At 35.7% G+C, this 21,537-nt stretch overlaps 2 protein-coding genes across 3 annotated transcripts; one reads left to right on the top strand and one right to left on the bottom strand.

The window, feature by feature from the left end:
* Positions 1-177: 177 nt before the first annotated feature.
* On the top strand, positions 178-3,574 carry LOC106132382 (protein YIPF6). The gene is made up of 6 exons (XM_013331768.2): positions 178-317; positions 549-668; positions 962-1,040; positions 1,858-2,032; positions 2,285-2,442; positions 2,803-3,574. Exons 1-6 carry the CDS (start codon positions 291-293, stop codon positions 2,919-2,921), a joined length of 678 nt encoding a protein of 225 aa, XP_013187222.1. The 5' UTR covers positions 178-290; the 3' UTR covers positions 2,922-3,574.
* LOC106132381 (uncharacterized) lies at positions 3,570-20,959 on the bottom strand. 2 transcript variants are annotated; one of them, XM_013331766.2, is made up of 12 exons: positions 20,532-20,959; positions 15,211-15,367; positions 13,194-13,469; positions 12,689-12,806; positions 11,834-12,281; positions 11,500-11,742; positions 10,971-11,165; positions 9,530-9,719; positions 6,004-6,141; positions 5,473-5,659; positions 4,962-5,068; positions 3,570-4,785 (listed from the first exon to the last, which is right to left on the bottom strand). In XM_013331766.2, exons 1-12 carry the CDS (start codon positions 20,663-20,665, stop codon positions 4,495-4,497), a joined length of 2,484 nt encoding a protein of 827 aa, XP_013187220.1. In that variant the 5' UTR covers positions 20,666-20,959; the 3' UTR covers positions 3,570-4,494. The 2 variants fall into 2 exon arrangements, with proteins under 2 accessions (XP_013187220.1, XP_013187221.1); XM_013331767.2 differs by having other exon boundaries at positions 13,194-13,431; positions 20,532-20,673.
* Between the last annotated feature and the right edge of the window lie 578 nt (positions 20,960-21,537).

Here is a 21,537-nt window from a genome sequence, read left to right on the forward strand (position 1 = left end):
ATGGTCCATCTCCAGACTAATGCTATTCAACGCGAAAGTCTGTCTGCCTGATTTACTTTCTCAATTAAACCTCATTTTTTTGACTGTTAAAACGGAAAAAAAATTACATTGCCATGCGTCAGTTAAAATCAATGTCAGGAATTAATGACAGTGACGGCCGATTGACATTAGATACCTATTCCGATGATGTGTTTTGAGGTTTTTTTCTGTCGCTGCAAATTGAAATAAAAAGGCTACTATTTTAATTAGTTTATTGAAATTAATTTAATTGTTGCCTAAATTTGATTAAAATGACTACTTTTGATGCAAAATATGATGTAAGTATCGGTTCAAATTTTCCTTTTGTTACAAGGCAAGCGTTTTTTCCTCTTTCTTGAAATATTTTTCATTGTTTTGTTTACTTGTGTTTTAGTTATTTATGTGTTTAAAACATATTCGAATGACTCGCCGCAGCAGAATCATCATGACCACAACAACAATAACTTCACAACGAAATCTTACAGGCCCAACTGCCCATCAGTGGTCAAACACATTATGTTTCTTTACAGATGTATCCAGCAGGGGATGTTGGGGTTGTGGAGGGTGAAATGAATATACCAAATCGTGGAGTACCATCCGGAGACTCCATGGAATTTAACACGTTAGATGAGCCTATCAAAGAGACTTTTGTAAGTTAATGATTGTTATAATTAAAAATTGGGAACTAGCTGGTTAAAAGAAGAAAAATACATAAATTTAAAAGCTCCCCATTTATCAATACCTTTTGTAAAAAAATATTTGACAAATGGTTAAACACATGACATAAATATTGTGATTGTAATTAAGATGTAGGTATTCCGCATATAAGTTTATGATTAGACATTTCATCGCTTTCTATTTTTTTATAGTTATGTATAGACATAACTTTTTAATAGGAATAGTGTTAGATAATTTTATTTATATTAGTTATTTTTCATTTTAGATGCGAGACCTCAGAGCAGTGGGCAACAAGTTTTATCATGTCCTCATCCCTAGAGAAAAAACTAGTTTACTCAAAGAATGTGAGTTTTTTTAGTTTATGATACTTAATGTATGTCATTTTTTAAAAAGGCCTTGTGTACCTCATTAGACAAAGACCTGATTTTATGCATGTGTTTATGTAGAATAGATAAAACAATTTTTTTTAATTTAATTTTCTTATTATCCTGTAAGAAATAAAAGTCCGTATTTCTTATCATTAAATACATAAGATGGTTTTAAATAGTTATAATAAGAAATTTGATTTCAATATTTCAATAAATGAATTTTCCAAAAGTAAAATAAAATGAATAATTTATTTAAATGATATTTGCATTTTTCTCCAAGATATCTACTTTGTATGCAGGAGACTTTTTTAAGCATTGCAAAATAATGAAATGCTCTCAAAATTTGGGTCAATTCTTTAGGAATATATTATCGTATTTGAAACTTTTATACACAAACAACATAGCCATCATGATATAGCCATAACTTAAGCATTAATGTACATCACTATTCTATCACATTTATTACAATAAATAGGAGTGTGGGTATAATTTGCCTAAATGCTTTTTTAAAATTAAATTGGTTGTATGACTGCACAAACAGTCTCGAAGTATATAAAACTTAACATTAAAAATTATTCAGAGAAGGGATAGTCAAATGTAATTATTTTAAGGTGTTGTGCACAGTTTTTGATTGTGCGACATGGTTTTGTCATGTGGAGAGGCTGAATGAAAGCAGATTGGATATGCAAAAATATAAGGTGAAGAATGTTGCTGGAAAGGTTGAAGGCAGATTAATATAATAAGGTTTATCATTTTTTTTTGTAAATTGACCTTGCCTGTTCATATATTTCAGGGGATCTCTGGGGCCCTTTGCTATTGTGCACATTGATGGCTACCTTCCTGCAAGGCTCAAAGGATCACCTGGACAACACAAATGATGGAGGTCCTGAGTTTGCAGAAGTATTTGTCCTTGTCTGGATTGGGGCAGCCATAGTCACATTAAATTGTAAATTGCTTGGTGGCAATATGTAAGTAGATCCATACTATAACTTACTAATATTAATATTAGAAACAAGTTAGTAGTCTGATTTTTTGTTACCACTTTCCAGTAAAAACACCAAACCAATCTTCATGAAATTTTGGGAACATATTGTGTGAAGTAATGAGAAGGACATAAAGTCCAGGTATTAAAGTCTGCTAATACCCCAGTTGCATCAATGCCTGAAGTTTGCTGTGTGTGTGGTATTTGGTAAAGATTCCATTATTATTCTTGTTTTCAGCTCATTTTTCCAGTCAGTATGCGTGCTTGGCTACTGCCTGTTCCCGATCGCGCTCGCGCTGATCATCTGCCGCCTCATTCTCTTCTCCACTCAGACCACATTCCTTTTCTTCCTGAGGCTCGTTATATCTATGGGAGGTTTCATGTGGGCTACATTTGGTAAGTCTTTGTTATTGGAAAAAAAGTTATTTTCTACTCATTTATGATTCTGATCCGATTTTAGTTAAAATATGAAATGTATAAAGAAATTATAAAAACAGTAAATCGTAAATCCATTACAATGCCTCTTGTGCAAATCTGCAGAACTACAACGTAGTCAATACAATGTGTAGTTGTATGTCCACTCCTTATAAGTTCTGAAAAATTATTTGATGGCGCTGTCGATAGACTACTGCAGTCCGGTCTATATAAATTGACGGCAATTTCGGGTCCTTTGAGAATTGGGATACCAAACGCGAAGGAATCTTGCTAAAACTTTTATATATATGTAGTTAGGTTTTATATGAGGTAACATTTCAGCGGCGACCAAATTCCTTGGTGACAGTCAACCCGCCGGGAGGAAAGCGCTGGCGGTGTACCCCATATGTCTGTTCTACTTCATCCTGTCGTGGCTAGTCGTGTCGCACAGCAACGTCTAAACGCACCATGTGAAAGTCATATACTTTGTGATACGAACTCTAGTTATAATATGTGAATGAGTGTGTAAATTGGTGTTTAAAGTTGAAGTCATTATATCTTTATAGTACAGTATTGTTTTCCAGGTAATTATAGGCTACACTTAAAATTTATGAGATCCTCGTATGATTTCTCATTGACTATGTTGTGGAGGTGAATACGGAAAATAACCCAGTTTGCGTCATGGTTTTTGTATTGGCGAAATTGCTTATTCATGAAGTCACCTCTCTGTTCCTACATAAAGAAGGCAAGGATGCCGCATGTTAAAGGGTCAGGTAACTATGGGCCTGTGGTGTTCAGTGTATGGCTAGAGCGGCCACTGGGTCACCAACAATCAACTGGCATGCTCGACTCAGGCACACCTTGCAACTTAGAGGGCTATTTAAAGACGGGTTGAGACTGATCCCATAGAGACAAAATTGACAATGCAAATATTTTCATCCCTTTGAAGTAGAAACGTACAATTATTTAGGCTAAACGAATTCGTGACTTGTATTTATTTATTGTTAAGGCACAACATTCCCCGTATAAAATGTATTTTTCAATAAGATATTTTCTTAGGATTAATGACTTTTGTATATAGGTATTTATCATATCAATAAAAAAAAATCTGTTATATAGTATTTTATTTCTTTTACATAAAATTCAGGTAAAACATTCAATATGGATCTAAAAATACGCCATTGATATAATTCGAGATAGGGTTTTTCAGTGCACGTCGGACAATAGAATAGTCACCATCTAGACTAGTTTCTTCATCGATTGTAGAGTATTTTGTCTTTATATTCTACACCGTGAATCTACACTTTACTTGAGTTACGTGTAAGCATAATTATTTTTTATTTCATGTAAGAAATAGTCTATAAACAAAACAGTTAAATATTAAATAGTTATAGCTATAAAGAATTTGATTTCAATATATCAATAAATGAATTTCCCAAAGTAAAATAAAATCAATAATTTAGTTAAATTATAATGTGAATTTTTCTCCAATATACTTTGTAAGCAGGAGACGTTAAGCATTGCAAAAAAATTAAATGCTCCTAAAATTTTGGTCAATTCTTTAAGAATATATTATCGTATATGAAACTTTTATACACAAATAACATAGACATCGTGATATAGCCATAACTTAAACATTAATTGTACATCACTATTCTATCACATTTATTACAATAAATAGGTATGTGGGTATAATTTGCCCAAATGCTTTTTTAAAATTAAATTGGTTGTATGACTGCACAAAAAGGTCTCGAAGTCATTTATAAAACTTAACAAAATATTATTCATAGTATCATAGGGTAGTCAAATGTAATTAATTATATTAAGGTGGTGTGCACAGTGTTTGGTTGTGCGTCATAAAGGTACACTACTCGGTGCTCTTTTCTTTTTAACACCTGAACTTTTTCAGTTACTAAATACGCAAAAGCTTGTTTTTTCGCACATAAAGAGCATATACCTTTAAGTTGGATTTCAAAATGAAATTCTAATTAACTTAAGCTATGATCAACAGAATCATTAAACCAAAGTCCAGTTTTAACTGGATTCTGAGCCACTGGAGGATTTGTCAGGGCTCCGCGGTGGCGTTTGTATCGGGGATGTTCTAGGAGGGAGTTGGTAGGACATCTGCATGTGTAGTGTGTCCCGTGCTTTCCTCGCGCTCTTGTAGGTGAGCGAGTTGGCGCGAGGCTTGCGTCTAGAGAAATGCCTCTCCACCCATTTGAGCATCGCCAACACAGAGTCCGGTGACGACAGCCGCCGCTCGGCTGATGTCTTGGTGATTTGGGACGACGCGATACGGAATGTGGCTGCCATACCTTTCAAAGCCTGTGAAACAAATATTTTTTGTAAGATTTTCGTTCTAGCCTTGATAACATTCTACGATACGACGATTTTTCTAGGCCTCAAGAGTTCTTAGGTACTAACGAAATCAAGTATTTGTGTTTCTACAAAGTAATCTCTTTTTTTAAATATCTAAGTGGATGGATGAAATAGCTACTTACCAACATAGCGTCCTCATCAGTATTATCGTCACCAGCATAAATTACTCTTATTCTTTCGCACCAGTCCAGTCCAAAAGCCGTCCTCAGGATATAAATCGATGCGCGACCTGCCGACAGAAGTATTTTATATTCACGACGCAATACCTTTAGAATGGTAAAATATTTTAGCAATTAATAGATAGGTTAGTATTAAATTTCGCTTCACTGTTTGATTGTTATCAAATTGTACCTATTGCTTGTTCGAAAATGTCCCAAAACACAACCACTTATCGCTCCATACCAATCTTCCGGTTATACGAGCCTAATCTTAAGAGATGCACTGTTCTTGCATTTTCTTAAAACACTGCACTCTTTATCCTCCGTGACAATTCATAGCACAGAACTTTCCTATGGCACTTTCAACTTTCCGGTTATACGAGCAGAATCCTGGGAGTGTAGCGACGCTCTTGGATTTTGTTTTCTTTAATCCTTTCTTAACTTTAGAACTTAGGACTTCAGAAGTTTATCTCACCTTTATCCCACTGTACCGGCGGGCGTGCCTCTATAGCGCAATGCGCAGGCGCGGGCGTGAACCCAGCGGCGGCGATCAGCTTGCGAGCCTGTGCCTCCAGCGCGGGCCGCTTGGCCGGCGGCGTCTCCCGGTAGTGGAACGTAAGTAAAGCGCCCTTGTTCTCCACCCATGCGCCGTCTTTGCACACCTGAGCCACAAATTAAGGTTACAATTTGTGACTTTCTTGTCTAATCTCAAATAATGAATACTAATCAAACAGCAGGGTAATCATCTTTTCCCGTGAAGGTGATGTTTTAACCGGTAAGAACATTACACTCTCTGGTGCACATGAAAGAAAATAAAAACTATTCTGTTTTATAGTTATTTTTTCGTATATCTTTAATGGCTGCAGTTTAGTTTAACTTAATTTACTACTAATTACGACATTCAGCCTGAGGAAAAAAGAACATTCCAAGCAATAAAGTATACATCACTGAAAACCAGACACGTCCGATTAACAATCTTGTTTCCCTGGCTTCAAAGTAAACTTGCCTGTTCTTGTAAGGCCTTGAGCAGTTCTACGACTTTGTCCTGCAGTTCCATCGGCATGGGGTGAACGAACTTGCTGCCGTCGGGGTGAAGGATCTCCAGGCCGTGGTTACCGGCGTAGGTGATGCCCTCGATGCCCACCTAGAAACGTAATTATTCTTTTTAGGTTTTTTAAAGTTAAGGTATTGTAAGCACATTGTAAGAGTTGTAAGATGTGGTTTAGAGTCAGACATTAAGTAGAGGAAAGTAACTAAATGTGGGCTAGTGCTTTAATATGGGCTAGTAACAATTCTCGAAAACCTACAGTCGAATGACACAACAAACACGATCGTCCATCGCATTCATTCGCTTTGACATCGCACTCACTCGCTCTCGTCAATCGCGCGCGAGCTGTCGCCATTGTCAGCTGTTCTTGTGTTGTTGCTGTCGAAAAGTTTTCTGAGGTTCGTATCAATGTGTTGTTTAATCAAAGAATATTAAACAACACATTGATACGAACCTAATTTTATGATTTTCGGTCGATTTATTGCTTGCTATATATGATTTGTAAAGTACAAGATCAAATTTATTTTAGTTAAGAATTTCGAATATGGGCTATTACTATGGTCCTAAATATGGGCTGCTGTGGCTTCGGTCATAACTTTGTCTCCATATAAAAATGGCCTTATTGCAACAAGTAGGAAGAAAATTGAAAAAGAAAATAAAACAAAAGATAAGTAACCCAAGCAAAAGAAGTTTAGGAAATAAGTAAGCCAAGACCAAGGAAGAAAGTGTAAGTGAAGAATATGTCCAATTTGATTCAGATAGTGAACCAGATGCCCCTATAGGAAGAGAGGCTCCTGATACTGCCGATGCAGCGTGTATGTTTTGTCAGGAATTTTTTTCAGAAAACGCAGCAGGAGAACTGTGGGTAAGATGTTTAATGTGTGAGCTCTGGGCACATAATGACTGTGCTGGGCCAGAGTTCGACACTTGGATATGTGATTTTTGTAAGTAAATTATGTGATTTCTTCCATCTACCAAAGTAATTTGATCTCTTATAAGGTAAATATTTATAATTGTTATTTTCGTAGAAGACATATTAAGTTTCTATTAGTAGCCCATATTTAAGTACCTGTTCCATATTTAGAATCTATTTTGATATTTTGTTTAATGCTCAAGATAATAATATATAATAATATTAAGAACATATGATTGTTACTTAGCTCTTTAAAAATGTATGTGTGATTATTTTGACCACAATAAATGGTTATTTTTTTAATAGTTTTTATTTTTGAGGCAAAAACAAAATGGTAGCCCATATTTGGTTACTTTCCTCTACTTATCTACTTAAGTATCCTCGTTTTATAAAATCGAGAAGTACCTATGTACATAAGTGCCATAATAACTTCTATTAATCAAGAAATCAACATACTGTTTCGAGCCTACGTAATGATCGGGATAAAGTGAGTAAGAAGAAGATATAACATACCTACATAACGTATAAAATGCGTCTTTTCTAGAGGGGTAGGCAGATATATTATCCATATAAGAAGAAGAAAAATAAGCTTATTCAATAAATACTTAGGTAAAATATGAAAGTAACGCGTAGTAGGTAGGTACGTAGATATTATAAAATAAATAATATTTAACGCTGTCCAGTAAACGTTCGTATCGGTTGTCCGCTAAATTCATAAACAAATAGACATATCTACGTCACGTTGAGGTCAAGCGGGCAAAATAGTTCATTGTTTGGAATCTACTTAAATTGTGTCAACATCGTAGTCATAAACAAATATCACCCACCCGCCCATGCTCAGTCACAGGATTACGTAATATTGTTCCAAGATACTACCTAGATACTATATTGAACCCGGTTAGGACAAAGCGCAGTGAAGGTATGTAAGTACATGTATTGTACACAACGAGTAGCTATTAGATACAAATATTTTGTTTTACTTGCGATAATATTTGTCAAAGTTCATGGCGCGGCGATATCTAGCCTTGTTCACCGGACTTCAATGAGAGATATCCATGCAAGACCTTGATGTACGGTGGGTCACACATCACAAATTGAGTTTAACGTGAACTCTATTCTAACGACTTCGCCAAACTACACGTTTCACGCTCCATCACACGTGTTCACATCACATGGATGGGTCAATGTAGAGCAAATCTTTAGCTGATAAAGAATCGGCAGTGTTTTTAATTACTCGTAAATAACCTACACTATTACATAAGTAACTACCTACCTACTTTGTTTTTTATTTTGTTTGAAATGTACAATGGGTCCCTCAAATTCTCTTTTTCATATCGTATCCGATTCCATGCTCAGCTGTTGGCAGTTCATGAGTCTTAAAGAAAGTGTAAATGAAATACCATACCATACCACGAAAAACTTTACTTGCGTGTTTTATTGCACTGGTTTTTATGTTATTCTTTACTTCTTAATCGCCTCCGTCAAAATTGAAAAAAAAAAACTGAACAACTGAACTGAACGAAACAGATGTGGCTGCGGCGGAAGAAAACTACGGTATTGAATAGAGGACAGTGTCTGTATATTTCATACACATGAAACATACATAGGTACCATGCTTTGCTTTTTATGGTTTTTTCCTCAGTACCTATGTACCTATATTTCTTTTTAAAATGTTATTTTATGTCTGATTTTTTTCATTATACTATTTCAATGTATACGCATTTCTTTGTATCCGTAATGCATGAGTGTCTGTAACGTCAACACTGACACCACGGGAAGATCAGCGCTAGTTGTTTACAGCCAGTATGATGCTGAGGTAGGTTTATTTTTGTTTTAATTTTTGCATGGTGTTTATAGAATCAATACTTTTGTATTGTACAAGAAAGCATTTGCTTGAGAAACGGTAACTTTCAATACTAGAGTTTACCTTTCTACTTATGATATCCTCATTAATTATTCTGCTGTCTCTACAAAGCCTTTGTCGAGGGTCACACGCTATGTCGGATAAATAATTTATTTTTTACACGTATTGATAAACCCTGGGTCTTCTCAGCGAAACTGTTTGATAGCGGTCTGTACATACACGGCCGTTGACTTTCTTTTTTGTGAATTGTCTCAGAATAATCAGCTCGCGACGTGACGTCAATACGGGGGAGAGGGCACGGCTAGGATGACGAAATTTACTTAGCAATTTCAATCTCATGGAAAGTTTTGGTTTTTATTGAGTAGGTACAGTGGAAACAACCAAAAGTTTTTGCAATAGAATTCCTGATTATTTCTATTTCTATGATTGTCTTCTTATCTGATGGGACAGCTAGAGGAAATACTTGTACCTAAATATAAAGGAATTTCAAGTTCCGTCAAATAAAAAGCTGATGTCTTTATGTTAAAGGTAACTCAATTAAGGGGGTTGATCCGAAGGGCCATATTTTTTTATATTTTATTCGTAGTCAATTCATGATTAAGTGTATGTCATTTGGTGCGGTCCATGGACTGTTGACATGTATCAAACATCATTTACAAGATTGTGTCTCTGAGCAATTATCACGTGGTGATTGTCATGTGACTTACCATGTTTTTGACGTTATCGACGTTTCTTCCCGATATAATCGCAATGTACACATCAGACATGTTGGATAGCCTTTGCAGCGTGTGTTTGGTCTCCAAGGGGAGGGTCGCCAGGTCGGGATGCGGTGCGATGGGTGCCAGGGTACCATCGTAGTCCAGCATGAGCGCCAACTTCTGCGTGTATCCGATGTATCTAGAAAAGTGTTGTTATGAAATATGCTATACGTAATGTTTAAAGTAAATTAGAATCAAAGGTTTCAAGGGTAATGATTCTTCGCATTCTTTATAAACAATCTGATAATAGTCAAGAAATAATAAAAACGAGACGTTAAGAAAAAAATCTGGTAACAAGTGAGGGTGTTAAGCATTTACTACACATGACGACCGAGGAGCATTGGTAGAGGGATCTATCCACTAGCCTATAACTTCAAATTTTAGATGGAAAAAAATTAACTAGCTTCTGTGTTAGTTAAGCTAAGTTTAAAAAGAAAAAAAAAATCGTGATTCTCTAAAAACATACATACATATGGTCCCGTCTATATTCCTTGCGGGGTAGACAGAGCCAACAATCTTGAAAAGACTGAATGGCCAAGTTCAGCTATTTAGCTTAATGATAGAATTGAGATTCAAATAGTGACAGGTTGCTAATCCATCGTCTAAAAAAGAATCCCAAGTTTGTAAGCTTATCCCTTAGTCGCCTTTTATGACATCTATGGGAAGGAGATGGAGTATTCCTATTCTTTTTTGTATTGGTGTGGGGAACCACACGGCACTTCTCTAAAAATATGTGACGAAATTTTAAAATCCAAGGTTCTTTATATTCAACGCAAATGTCCTGCTACCAGCAATGTTTATTCGAACTCAATTACATTTTCCTCATTCATTATCAATGCAAAGGATTAATATTTATCAAGGACTCCAATCTCGTAAGTAACTTTGTTGTGATTTTAGCCTATTTACTGTAGGTATAATTAACTTGAATTATTGTAACAGTATTGATTGAGACTAGTTATCGTTGCGGTGCTATATTGGCGGAATGGCCTCAATTCTACCATTGTCAATAAAACTAAATGATATATCAGCTGTCTATTACATTGGAATAGATTATTACGGATCGTTAACAATTTTTCAGTATTTTCACTACAGTTAAAAAGCATTAAAATATCTAATAATAGTACCTAAGCATATACTTAATATTTTCTCCCACGCATAATAGTTAAAAAATATGCTTCTGGCAACATTTCTTATTAAACTGTCCATAAATAAGTACTTAAAATGAAATCAAAGTGGGTAATAGTACTTACAGTAAAAATATATTCGTATATATCATTGATTAAGTAGCGACTTACTTTAGAGAGGGGAAATGTCATCAGCCTCCTCCTCTGTGGTCTTGAGGAAGGACTTCATTCATTTAGCATTCCAATTCTTTCATTCAGCGACTTACTTAGAGAGGTATTCGTCGAAATCGTCCATGGTAACGGGCTGCATGGAGGTGGCTCCGATGTCATCTGCCTCCTCTTCCAAGGAGTCCATGGCCTTGAGGAAGGATTTCATCCAACTGTCCACATCGTTGAGCTGCTCCCGCCGCCTCAGGTAGTTCATGCGGACCGTCCGCTCGTCTTCGGGCATCATTAGTGCTCTGCAAAATTGAGTGGAACAGAAAATATGAGCAAAAATCGTAGAAAGCACTCGATAATCTTATCTACAACTAGTGAACCCGGTTTGATGTAAATTGGCACAGAGATTTTTATGGCAAAAAGGACTTGAAGGGATTGGAACAGTTAGTATATTTTTATTAGTTGCGGATGAAGTAGCAGAGGACAGGTAGGTACAACTATACGATTACTAATGTAAAGGTACCAAAGGTTTCCTCGATACCTTGCGCATACGTTAGTGTACCTTATTATTGATTTCATTTTAAGTTAACAAAGCAGATTCATTCGCATCACATTGTCACTTTAGTGGTTATATACCTGTGAATAACCTCTGCAGCGTCGTCCAGCTCATAAGGATTGCAAATTAGCGCTTCGTGCATCATTTCTCCGGCGCCGGCGAACGGTGACACGATAAGGACACCCGGCGGCTTGTTGATCTGGCACGCCACAAACTCCTTGGCCACCAGGTTCATGCCGTCGCGTAGAGGGGTGACCAGCGCTACGGCCGCATCACGGTAGAAAGCCGCCAGCTCGTCCTGGCCGACGCATCCGTAGATATATCTGGCAATACAAGACATTACGACTATGAACATCATCAAATCCTATGAAAATTATTACGAGTACTTGTGTATAACGATGCTAAATTACCAACCTTATAGGCGACCAGTTCGGTGTAGTAAATCTCCCATTTATTCTTCCAACTAGTTGATCCATTTCCTCTTTCAAATCCTGGTATTCCTTCACATCTGTCCTCGAAGGTACAGAAATCTGCAGCAACATCACTTTCTCTATATGTTCAGGATGTTTTTCTAGTAATCTCTCAAAAGCTTTCAGTCTATGTACTAATCCTTTGGTATAATCTAGTCTATCGACTCCAAGTATGACTTTTTGGTTGGTAGAGAGCACTGGTTTCGCATTTTGTGCCAACTGCACGAATCTGTCGAACGGGACACCTATGGGCAGGGGGCGAACGCAAATTGTGCGCCCGCCCAATTCGACTAGAAGATTTTTTCTGTCCACACGACATCCCAACTTTCTTTGGCAACAGTCAATGAAATTTAAACAGTAATCTGTTATGTGGAATCCGACCATGTCGCAACCTAAAAATAGAGAGAGATTAGTTTTATTTAAAATTTACATCGACTGTGGTTAAAAATGTCACCTACATATATCTAAGGAAGAAACACATAATACCTTAAAAAGTAAAAAAAGATTATCATATAAATAGTATGATAAACACTGAGATACCAAAATTTGTAACAATATGTGATTATATGTATGTGTAACATACAAAATTAACAACACTTGCGAATCTTATAACCCATTGCTGTAAGCTACAGTTATATACTTGTTTGTAGTAGGTAGATAAAATTTATAAAATATGTAAGTACTAAACAATTTGAAAATATCTTTTTATATCTCAGTCATTTAATCCTGAAGAAACAGCTATTTTTTATTATCTCGAGAAGGAGTCCTGAGAAATAACATGTTAATAAGCAATATTTACCAAGTATTCCTTGTAAAACTTCATCCGACCATGGAAACAGTCTAAAGATATCCCAGGGCGGGAACGGTATATGTAGGAAAAATGCGAGTTTGCATTTTATGTCGTCCTCTTCCACCCGCTGTCAACAAATTAACGATTCATTACAGTTCTATGTGCTAAATCATCATAGTCATAAGTATGTTTAAAGCTGACAATTTCCTTAAATCGTAAATGTTTTATTTGGAAATGATCACAGTAAAAATATGTAAGGCAGCCAATAAAATGTTCGAGTAGATTTGCAAAGGATTATAATTTTTGTATAAGAAAAATATAATGAAGGGCATAAAAGAGAATTAATTTAAGTATAAATTTCTTTCAAAAATTAAAAAAAAAAATCAATTGAACAGTAGTCTGGGAAGCTCAGAAAATTATGTTTCAATTCAAGACATTCAAGAGGACTATATAATTTAATATTTTATTATGAATTGCATAGATATATTTCCGAACTAAAATATCTTTATCCTACCTGTCTGATCCAATTAGCCGCCAACATGAGATGATAGTCGTGGACCCACACGATCGGCGACGCTGACCCATTTTTCTCTTTATGTTCCTTGAGGAGACGCAGAGCATGGACCGTTTTTTCTGCGAACTCTTCATTGATCTTGATGTACGCCTTCCAATGGTCCGCGATGAAGGTGGCTCGGTCGGGCATGGAGTGGAACAGAGGCCAGAATGTTCCGTTGCAGCAACCATTGTAGTAACTGTCGAAGAGATTGGGTTCCGCGTGAATCGGCACGATCTGTAATGGTTTTAGTTTCGTAAAAATTGTTAATTTCGTATTTACGCATCTAACTATGAAATACGACGTATGCTACAGTAGGAGTCCTCTGTTTGTGTTATACTGAAATATCGACGCAACATTGTCATTCGGGCACCTCAGATCAAGTGCCGAATGTTAACGATACCAAAAGCTATATAATTGTTAACGTATTTTAAAGGTTTTGTATAACATAGATGGTCTCATATGTATGCGTAATAAATTTGATTATCTTGTATTATATAATTATTGCGATGTTCTCTGAAAATAGTATCCAGAGATAAATATGTATATTAAAATTTAATGTATCAACAAGTTATTCATACTGAACCACCTATATCAGTGTAGTGGAAAACTTACGGTGATAGAACATGGAAATAGATAAAATATTATGTCTTAAATAAATTCACAATCAGTACCTACTATCATAAAATATTATTGCTGTAAGATTCCATCTATATTATACGCTTTGTCACGATTTACATAATGTACATTAATGGATAGATTATTTTTACATATAGCTATCTATGTATATGTGAAAATACCTTTATCATACATACATACATACATAAAATCACGCCTCTTTCCCGGAGGGGTAGGCAGAGACTACCTCTTTCCACTTGCCACGATCTCTGCATACTTCTTTCGCTTCGTCCACATTCATAACTCTCTTCATACAAGCTCGGCGGTTTCGGGTACTTTTGACCTGACCCTTTACCAGGACGTCCTTAATTTGATCAAGATACGTTCGTCTAGGTCTTCCCACTCCGACCTTTCCCTCCACACTCTCCTTGTATATCTGCTTAGTCAACCTGCTTTCATTCATCCTCTCCACATGACCGAACCATCTTAACATACCCTTTTCTATTCCTGTAACTACATCTTCTTTCACATCACAACATTCCCTTATCACGCTGTTCCTTATCCTGTCACTCAATTTCACACCCATCATACTCCTTAACGCTCTCATTTCCACTGCATTTATTCTGCTTTCATGCTTCTTTTGCCATACCCAACTTTCACTCCCATACATTAATGTCGGGACCAACACGCCCCTGTGCACAGCCAGTCGAGCCTTTTTGGATAGTTTCTGACTGCTCATAAAGGCATGCAAAGCTCCATTCACCATGTTCCCCGCGTTCACTCTCCTTACCTTTATCAACTAGAATAAATATGAATACCCAAAAGCTATTAATATCACCAAACTTCGCTTTATGAAAATGACGTCTTAGTAATTAAATTATGAAGCCTGATGACAATTTTTTTAGTATGTAAACGAGGCTATACGAAGAAATTTATTAGTCTGGATTAATAAGACGGATTTCAGTTTTAGGTTTAATATTGAATTGTTTTATTGCTTATTTTGTTGTTAGTTGGTAAATATTCTAGATCAAGACGAAATTAAATGATACGCCATTTGGCTAATGTGTGGTTAAATGAGAAAATATCTAAACATAAAACTTTACCAATTGAATTATTAGTCATTTGCGATACATATTTATCATATAGATGTGCTGATTCATCTATTTCTTCTTCTCACCTTGAGTTGTCTGGTAGGATTCTCACTATAAAGTATTCACAAGTTAATTATTTACTTGTATTACTATTACTACCAAAGACTACACTATTAACAAGATTATCGAAGTCAATCAAACGAAGCACTTTTAATTTTAGACACCTAATTAAGTTTTTTTTATGAATATATGCGATTTTTGTTTAATACCTTTTTGGAGAGAAGTCCCGCGGTCGGCGTCTTGTCATTAGGGTTGGACTCCGGGATTTTCTCGTTGGGATCATCGAGGTGTATCCCAGGCCATCCAACCCAGATCCCATTACCTCTGATGACCACCGGAGCAACTGCGGTAACCAGGCCTCCCGCGCTGCATAAAAAAATATTTTTTGTGATTTGGCAGCTTTTAGTTTCTACATTTTACCCTATGCGAATATAACTGAATTCGGATTCCGTTGTGATTGATTTTTTAAGGCTAAGATTGTAATCACAATCCTAAGTAAGAGCCGGGGTTTGCCTATCAGGAAAAAAATAAGACGTAAGGGAATTATCCCAACTTAATTCAGATCATGTTACACTACGTTTATACTAGCGAAATAATTTTACCCTACAGAAATACAAGAAAGATATTTTTGGTAACAAATAATTAATAATGTTACGATAAGAAACGCGACCATTCTGTTTCTGTCTTACTTTAAGTTACGTTTTATGTTTTTTTTCTTTGCTTGTACGCCAGTGAAGACCATATAGTCATAAGTCTATTAGTTCAAGGCTATCAAAATATTCGAATTATTTCGTGAATTACTAGAACTAATAATTTAGAAGAAAAAAAATTGTAGCGGGAGCGATGATTCGGCTCGACCGCCACCAAAGGGAAGATCTTCCGCCAGGCTAGGTGTTATGCCTGGGGAACCGCGGCTCCGACGATGTTGTGTCGGAGGTTGTATATATTGCTCCAATCCGTGTAATCTTTGCTTGCGCGACTTAGGTTTTTCGCTGTTTTTGACTGATAGCATCGCGTGATTTTTTTTATGACTTGTGGCGTAGAGATGCCGCCACAAATTATTTTTCTTTCTTTCTAAATTAAATTTGTAAATAGAAAGATACTGCTATTATTTACTCTATATGTGTCTGCATAAGACAACTGCGTGGGGCAAGATGACAAGTAATGTACGATCGCGTTCATATCTGCAGTCATAGTTTTAAAATTCTTACGGGTTAAAATAGCGTGCACTGTGGTTCCACTAGATACACACACACATGCATATTTAATAAGAATAAATATTCCTTCAAATGAATACGGTCTTTAATGACAATGATTACTAAGTAAAAGAGTTTATTATTCTATGACATATAACATAACAAAACAGAAAGAGACGGTAATTAACATTCGCCGAACTGGGCCCGATAATTGTCGATCGAGTTATCGTCGTCTGTCATTATTTGCATAAGATTTGCCTATAGAGGGAAGCCTGCGACTGCCAGACTTATGTCATTTCAATAAGGTTGAAAGTTTGTCTGCATACGACCCTAACATAGGTAGTGGTTCCTTTGAAAGTTATTGGGTAGCAATTTTATTACTTCGTGTGAGCAAGTGAGATCTAAGATATATGAGATAATCTCGCTTGCTCACACTTGCTTGTTCTAGTTACTAGCGTTAATTGGATTCCAAAGTTATTCAAGGATTTTTTTTGTCTATTTTAGTGTTACTGACAATTTTTAATGTTTCAAGGTGCCATTTGAACTAAGTAACTGACTGACTAACTAACTAACTGATATCTAAGAATTACAATACCCACGGGTATTATCTTCAAACACGGAAATCAGCAAGAAATATTAAACAAGAGGGAGCAAAATAAAACATTCAATAATTAAAATTAGTAAATTTTATTGAAACAGTTTACCTATAGTTTTATTTACACATTGATGATTATATAAAGCTATACATATATAGTATATTACACTAATTGTATCATCCACTTATCTCCTATTATTAAGGTTACAGCTTAATTATTCGTTTTCATAAAGAAAAGATATTGAAGCTGTCCTTAAAATACTATCTAAGTAATTAGTACTTTTAATATAAATTGGCAGAACCTTTCACGCACTATATGGACTCGATGCACAGGGCAGTTGTCTTGCACAAATGATATTGTTGGCATATCATCAATCGGATAAATACACCGCACAGTTGGTAACATGGTTTCTTGCAGCACTTGCACATAATGAGCAGCTGTAGCGCGTCCTGCTATCCACACCTGTTCCCCAGGTCCAGCAGCACTCATCCAGCCCCACATATTTACAGATATGTGTCCAGACTCCATATTTGGCACAATATTGTTTTCTTCATATCGAGTTGCATTTCTTCGCCATAAATGAAGCCTGCCGTGTTGTAATGACATAAACGAACTTTTCGTCCGTAAATATCGCTTTTAGCCAGTCAAAATCCAAATACTGCAGAGCAAATTCTAAACGTTTTTGCTTATTTATTTCGGATAAATACGGCTTTCTTGCTGGCTGCCTGTGGTGCAGTCCCTCACGGTGCAAACTCGACGAACAGTAACCACTGATGTGTCGAACTGTTCCGCAAATATTCTGGTCGGTATGAAGCCATTATTTTAGTACTGTTCCACCATGGATCTCCGCTGTGTGGCATGTCGCTGTGTTGATTAGCGGACGACTTTTTTTTTTCACTACCCTCTTCTTGTTGGCGCGATACCCAACGCTTCACCGCTTGTTGTTTATTGTGTTATTTGTGTGAATGTGTGAGTGATAGCAGCGGTGCAAGCTATAAAGTTTTGCGAACTATGACTGCAATTATGAACGCGACCGTACATAAATAATGGATAAGGCTGATAAATCAAGTAGTACGTAAACTTGTTCTTGTCCATAATCATCCTTATGTATTCTGTAGTTGTGCTTTGTATTAAGAATGGGGAAAAAGGAATACCTATCAAAGAGCATTAATATGCTACAAACATAAATTGATCAGACGAATGTAAACATTAAGCAGCTTCTTTAGCTAGATCGGGAGGGATTAAAGTAAGAGATAAATGTGTTGTGATTCGCATTTATATTAATAGTATGGATTACACATTTAATTAGGAAATAAAAAATTTGCCTGCGTACATTTTCAAAAATAAATGTACCTCATTGGTTGTTAGTTCATCAGATTCATAAAATAATCTCCAGCTAGACTAATAAAGACTTTTACAATTTGCGTGGGGAGAAATTGCTGTTGGTAAATTTTATTATGCTTTTCCTGCTGCTATGACCAAAGTATTTGTAGAGTCCATTTCGTTACGTAAATATACTTTACTCAAAAAATACATTTATAAAATTAAAAATTATCTTCTCGCTATTAATAAACTAAATATATTTAAATAAAAGGCGTATCAAGATTGTTTTCATTTATTTCAGTAAGATACATCTAGTTAGTAGGATCTAGTTATAAAACTGAATTTTGAACCGTGAAACATGAAAGTAGTTCATAAATACCGATGTAGGAGGAAATAAGATTTTCCTTTAATCGTTTATTATTCATTGCCGGGTGTTCGACCGACAGGACTTTTGTCTTTGAGTGATTCGTTGACAAATCATGTTATAGAGATCGCAATCCTCTACAATTGTATAATAATGCCCGCAGTGGCCAAGTTTATTTGAATCAGTGGCGTTTACCCGTGGATGAGATGCGGGTTCAAGGAATAATATGCCACTGGTATTGTATCGGTTTGTTGATAAAACAATCAATATTTTTTAACTATCTGGGTATGTTATTATCTGATATTCTACTAAATTCAGATTTTAGCTGATAGAATCTTCACTATTCCTCCATCGGACTACAAGACGTAGACACAAATTTCACTTTTTTGTCGTTGAAATACCAAATAGCCGAACTAAACGCTTCTATAGTTCCTTTTTGGTTCGAGTTGCTAAGAAATGGCACCTAAGGGCATTATAATATTTTCAATTTTTTAATTTAAGTAAACCGTAATTGAAAATGTGTGAATGTTTTAATAAAAAAAACTATTTACTTATCTACTTAGAATTTAACAACCAGTTCCACGGAACAGTTGACACATATGATTAAGTTAATAATACAGTTAATCCGGTTTAATGTTACAAAATACCGGTTTAATATATATATACATGCGACAGGTAGGTAACTATGTCAACAGAGTTTGCAGAAAACGTGCTACACGCACTACATAAATCTTTAAAAATAACCAATAAAGTAGGAATATATAAAGTATATATTCCTACTTTATTATATACCAACGCGCTTGCATGAAAATAATGAGTATGCAGGGATCGTTGGAAGTTGAAAGCTGTAATACGTCGGCGTACCTATTTGATATTCAGATTCGGATATTTTGTAAAAAAATGAAATAAAGAATATTGAGAGAAATTTCTAGTAGGGTAACGTCACTGTGAGGTAGGAATAAATAGTATCGTAAAACGAACTCATTTTTCAATGCTTAATGGCATATTAAATTTTACGATTCTATTTTTATGAATGATAATTTTCACAAAACTAAGTAGATTATTTAGGTTGTAAGTCCTATGACAATCTAAGAGATTATCAGAGAACAAAACAACATATGTATACAAAAACGTAATACGAAGAAGAAATATAAATTTTCATAATTTATATATTAGATCCTAGGTATCTTGAATAAGTTAAAAGTGAAAGAAGTCCTACCTTCACGATAACAGTAATCAATACTCGTCTTCGTTAGAGTTTCCTAATTTTTTTATTAGTAAAAATGGGCTTGTTGACTTACGACCTTTAAAAACAGACGATAACAAAAATAATTCAAGTCCAAGGTGTTCACGTTTCGTGTTTACTATGAATGGCCTACTTACTGCCATTCAGCCGGCAATCGGCAAGGCAAATGACAACAAACTAGAACCATTGATGTAAATATTCAATTTGTTCACAATAATTTTTGTTCTATTGAACAAAACTTAATTAATAATAAACAAAGTACCTAACGGTAATTAAAATTAGTGCACTGTTACAGGAAGCTTCATTTAGGAATCAACTCAGCTGTTAAGCGACGGTAAAATTGACAGTCAATGAAAAAATAACGTGCAGAAACGATGGTCAAGGTCAACTACCGTAATTTAAGTCGAAATAGCCGTGTTTACTCACAAAGATTATCACAATTGTATAGATAAAGCTGACGATTTAGGTACGAAGAAAGTAAAAATACGCAGACAGGCCGGAGGGTTGGGGAGGAAGCGGCTTCCGCACGAGCCGGGATAATTCTAGAAAATACGAAATCGATTTTTCCTAATAAAAGTTATATAAATTCAATGTAAAGATTACTTTCATAAGGACATAATTTATAACTGTTAAGCAGCAATATGTTAATTCCTTAACTAAAATGAACAAATTGCTTTTTTTTTCTCATTGCACTTCGTGTGGGCACTGTTGCTTAAGATGCTCTTGTACAATTTGAATTAGTATCTGAAGTGAACCAAATAATAAGTAAAAAAAAATTAAAATGACATTTTCTTGCAGCACTAACCTGGCTTTTCTCTCTAACTCCCCGGTTTTTTCATTTCTCTTGAGAATAAAAGGTAGCCGGTTCGAAACCACAATCATGCTCCCTTTGCTGTTGCACGCCGAGCGACTGACACACTTTACATTCATTTCACTCATGCTTTTTCGATACGTTCCTATGCACGGCCAATCACAGTGAGGTTATCACGCATGCGCGCATAAAAGGAGGGTTATTCAAATGGTATTCATGAAACTTTTCACTTTTGCAATCATCGCAAGAAGTTTTCCACGTTAATGTTTTTCGCTTGCGTGTTCTAAATAAACGTCATGGGCGGAGATCGAAGGCGAACTGTTCCTTTGTGTGCGGCGGTGGCCTTTATAGACTTGGTGTTTCGAGACGCGGCGCAGAAGAGCGAGATGCTCGTTTGAGTCTGAACGAGCGCTGCTGCCGGAGGTCCAAAGCAGACTCGGGAGGTTATCACTTCGACGACCCTGAACGCAGCAAGGAGACGCCTATCTTGCAAGTCTTTCGATTCTATGCCTATTTTATTAACACCAATTGTTTTAAAAACGCGAGAAATTCTGTGCCCTTAGTGTTATTGCTATTATATTTTTCTGTGACGCGTTCTCTTAAGAAGACTTGTAGTTGTTTGGGAAAGCTTGATTTTTACTTATGCTGGTGGTTAAACATTGAAAATTCTGAGCGAAATTTTATATTATGAGAACAAGCAGACATTTCCTGTCATCGAGTCCGTCATATTTTAAGTTTTTTTTTCATGTGTAGGTATTCCAATAATTATGCTAGTGATTACGAACAAAATGCAGACGAATAGGAACAAATAGCCACAGAACAAAGATTCGCAAGTAGTTCAAGCACTAATAAACTGATAAAATAGTAGGACAACATTTTTCTACAGTATTTAAAAAATATATAGGTTATGCAAAATAATCTTCGCTAATCTAAATGTAATTCTTTCGTGTGAAATACAATTTGTTTGGCTCTAACCTGCTCTAACAGTTTGTGATATCAT

This window comes from Amyelois transitella, chromosome 14, assembly GCF_032362555.1.
Source record: "Amyelois transitella isolate CPQ chromosome 14, ilAmyTran1.1, whole genome shotgun sequence".
Classification (NCBI taxonomy): Eukaryota; Metazoa; Arthropoda; class Insecta; order Lepidoptera; family Pyralidae; genus Amyelois; species Amyelois transitella.

What these genes read in the sequence shown, in the direction of transcription:
- LOC106132382 (XM_013331768.2), top strand. Translation starts at nt 291, where the DNA reads ATGACTACTTTTGATGCAAAATATGAT. An exon ending in CTTTTGATGCAAAATATGAT is followed by an intron (nt 318 to 548) that starts GTAAGTATCGGT and finishes GTTTCTTTACAG; the next exon opens with ATGTATCCAGCAGGGGATGT. An exon ending in TTTCATGTGGGCTACATTTG is followed by an intron (nt 2,443 to 2,802) that starts GTAAGTCTTTGT and finishes GTAACATTTCAG; the next exon opens with CGGCGACCAAATTCCTTGGT.
- LOC106132381 (XM_013331766.2), bottom strand. Translation starts at nt 20,665, where the DNA reads ATGAGTGAAATGAATGTAAAGTGTGTCAGTCGCTCGGCGTGCAACAGC. An exon ending in TCGATAACGTCAAAAACATG is followed by an intron (nt 6,142 to 9,529) that starts GTAAGTCACATG and finishes TTACGTTTCTAG; the next exon opens with GTGGGCATCGAGGGCATCAC. An exon ending in CTGATGAGGACGCTATGTTG is followed by an intron (nt 4,786 to 4,961) that starts GTAAGTAGCTAT and finishes TTTGTTTCACAG; the next exon opens with GCTTTGAAAGGTATGGCAGC.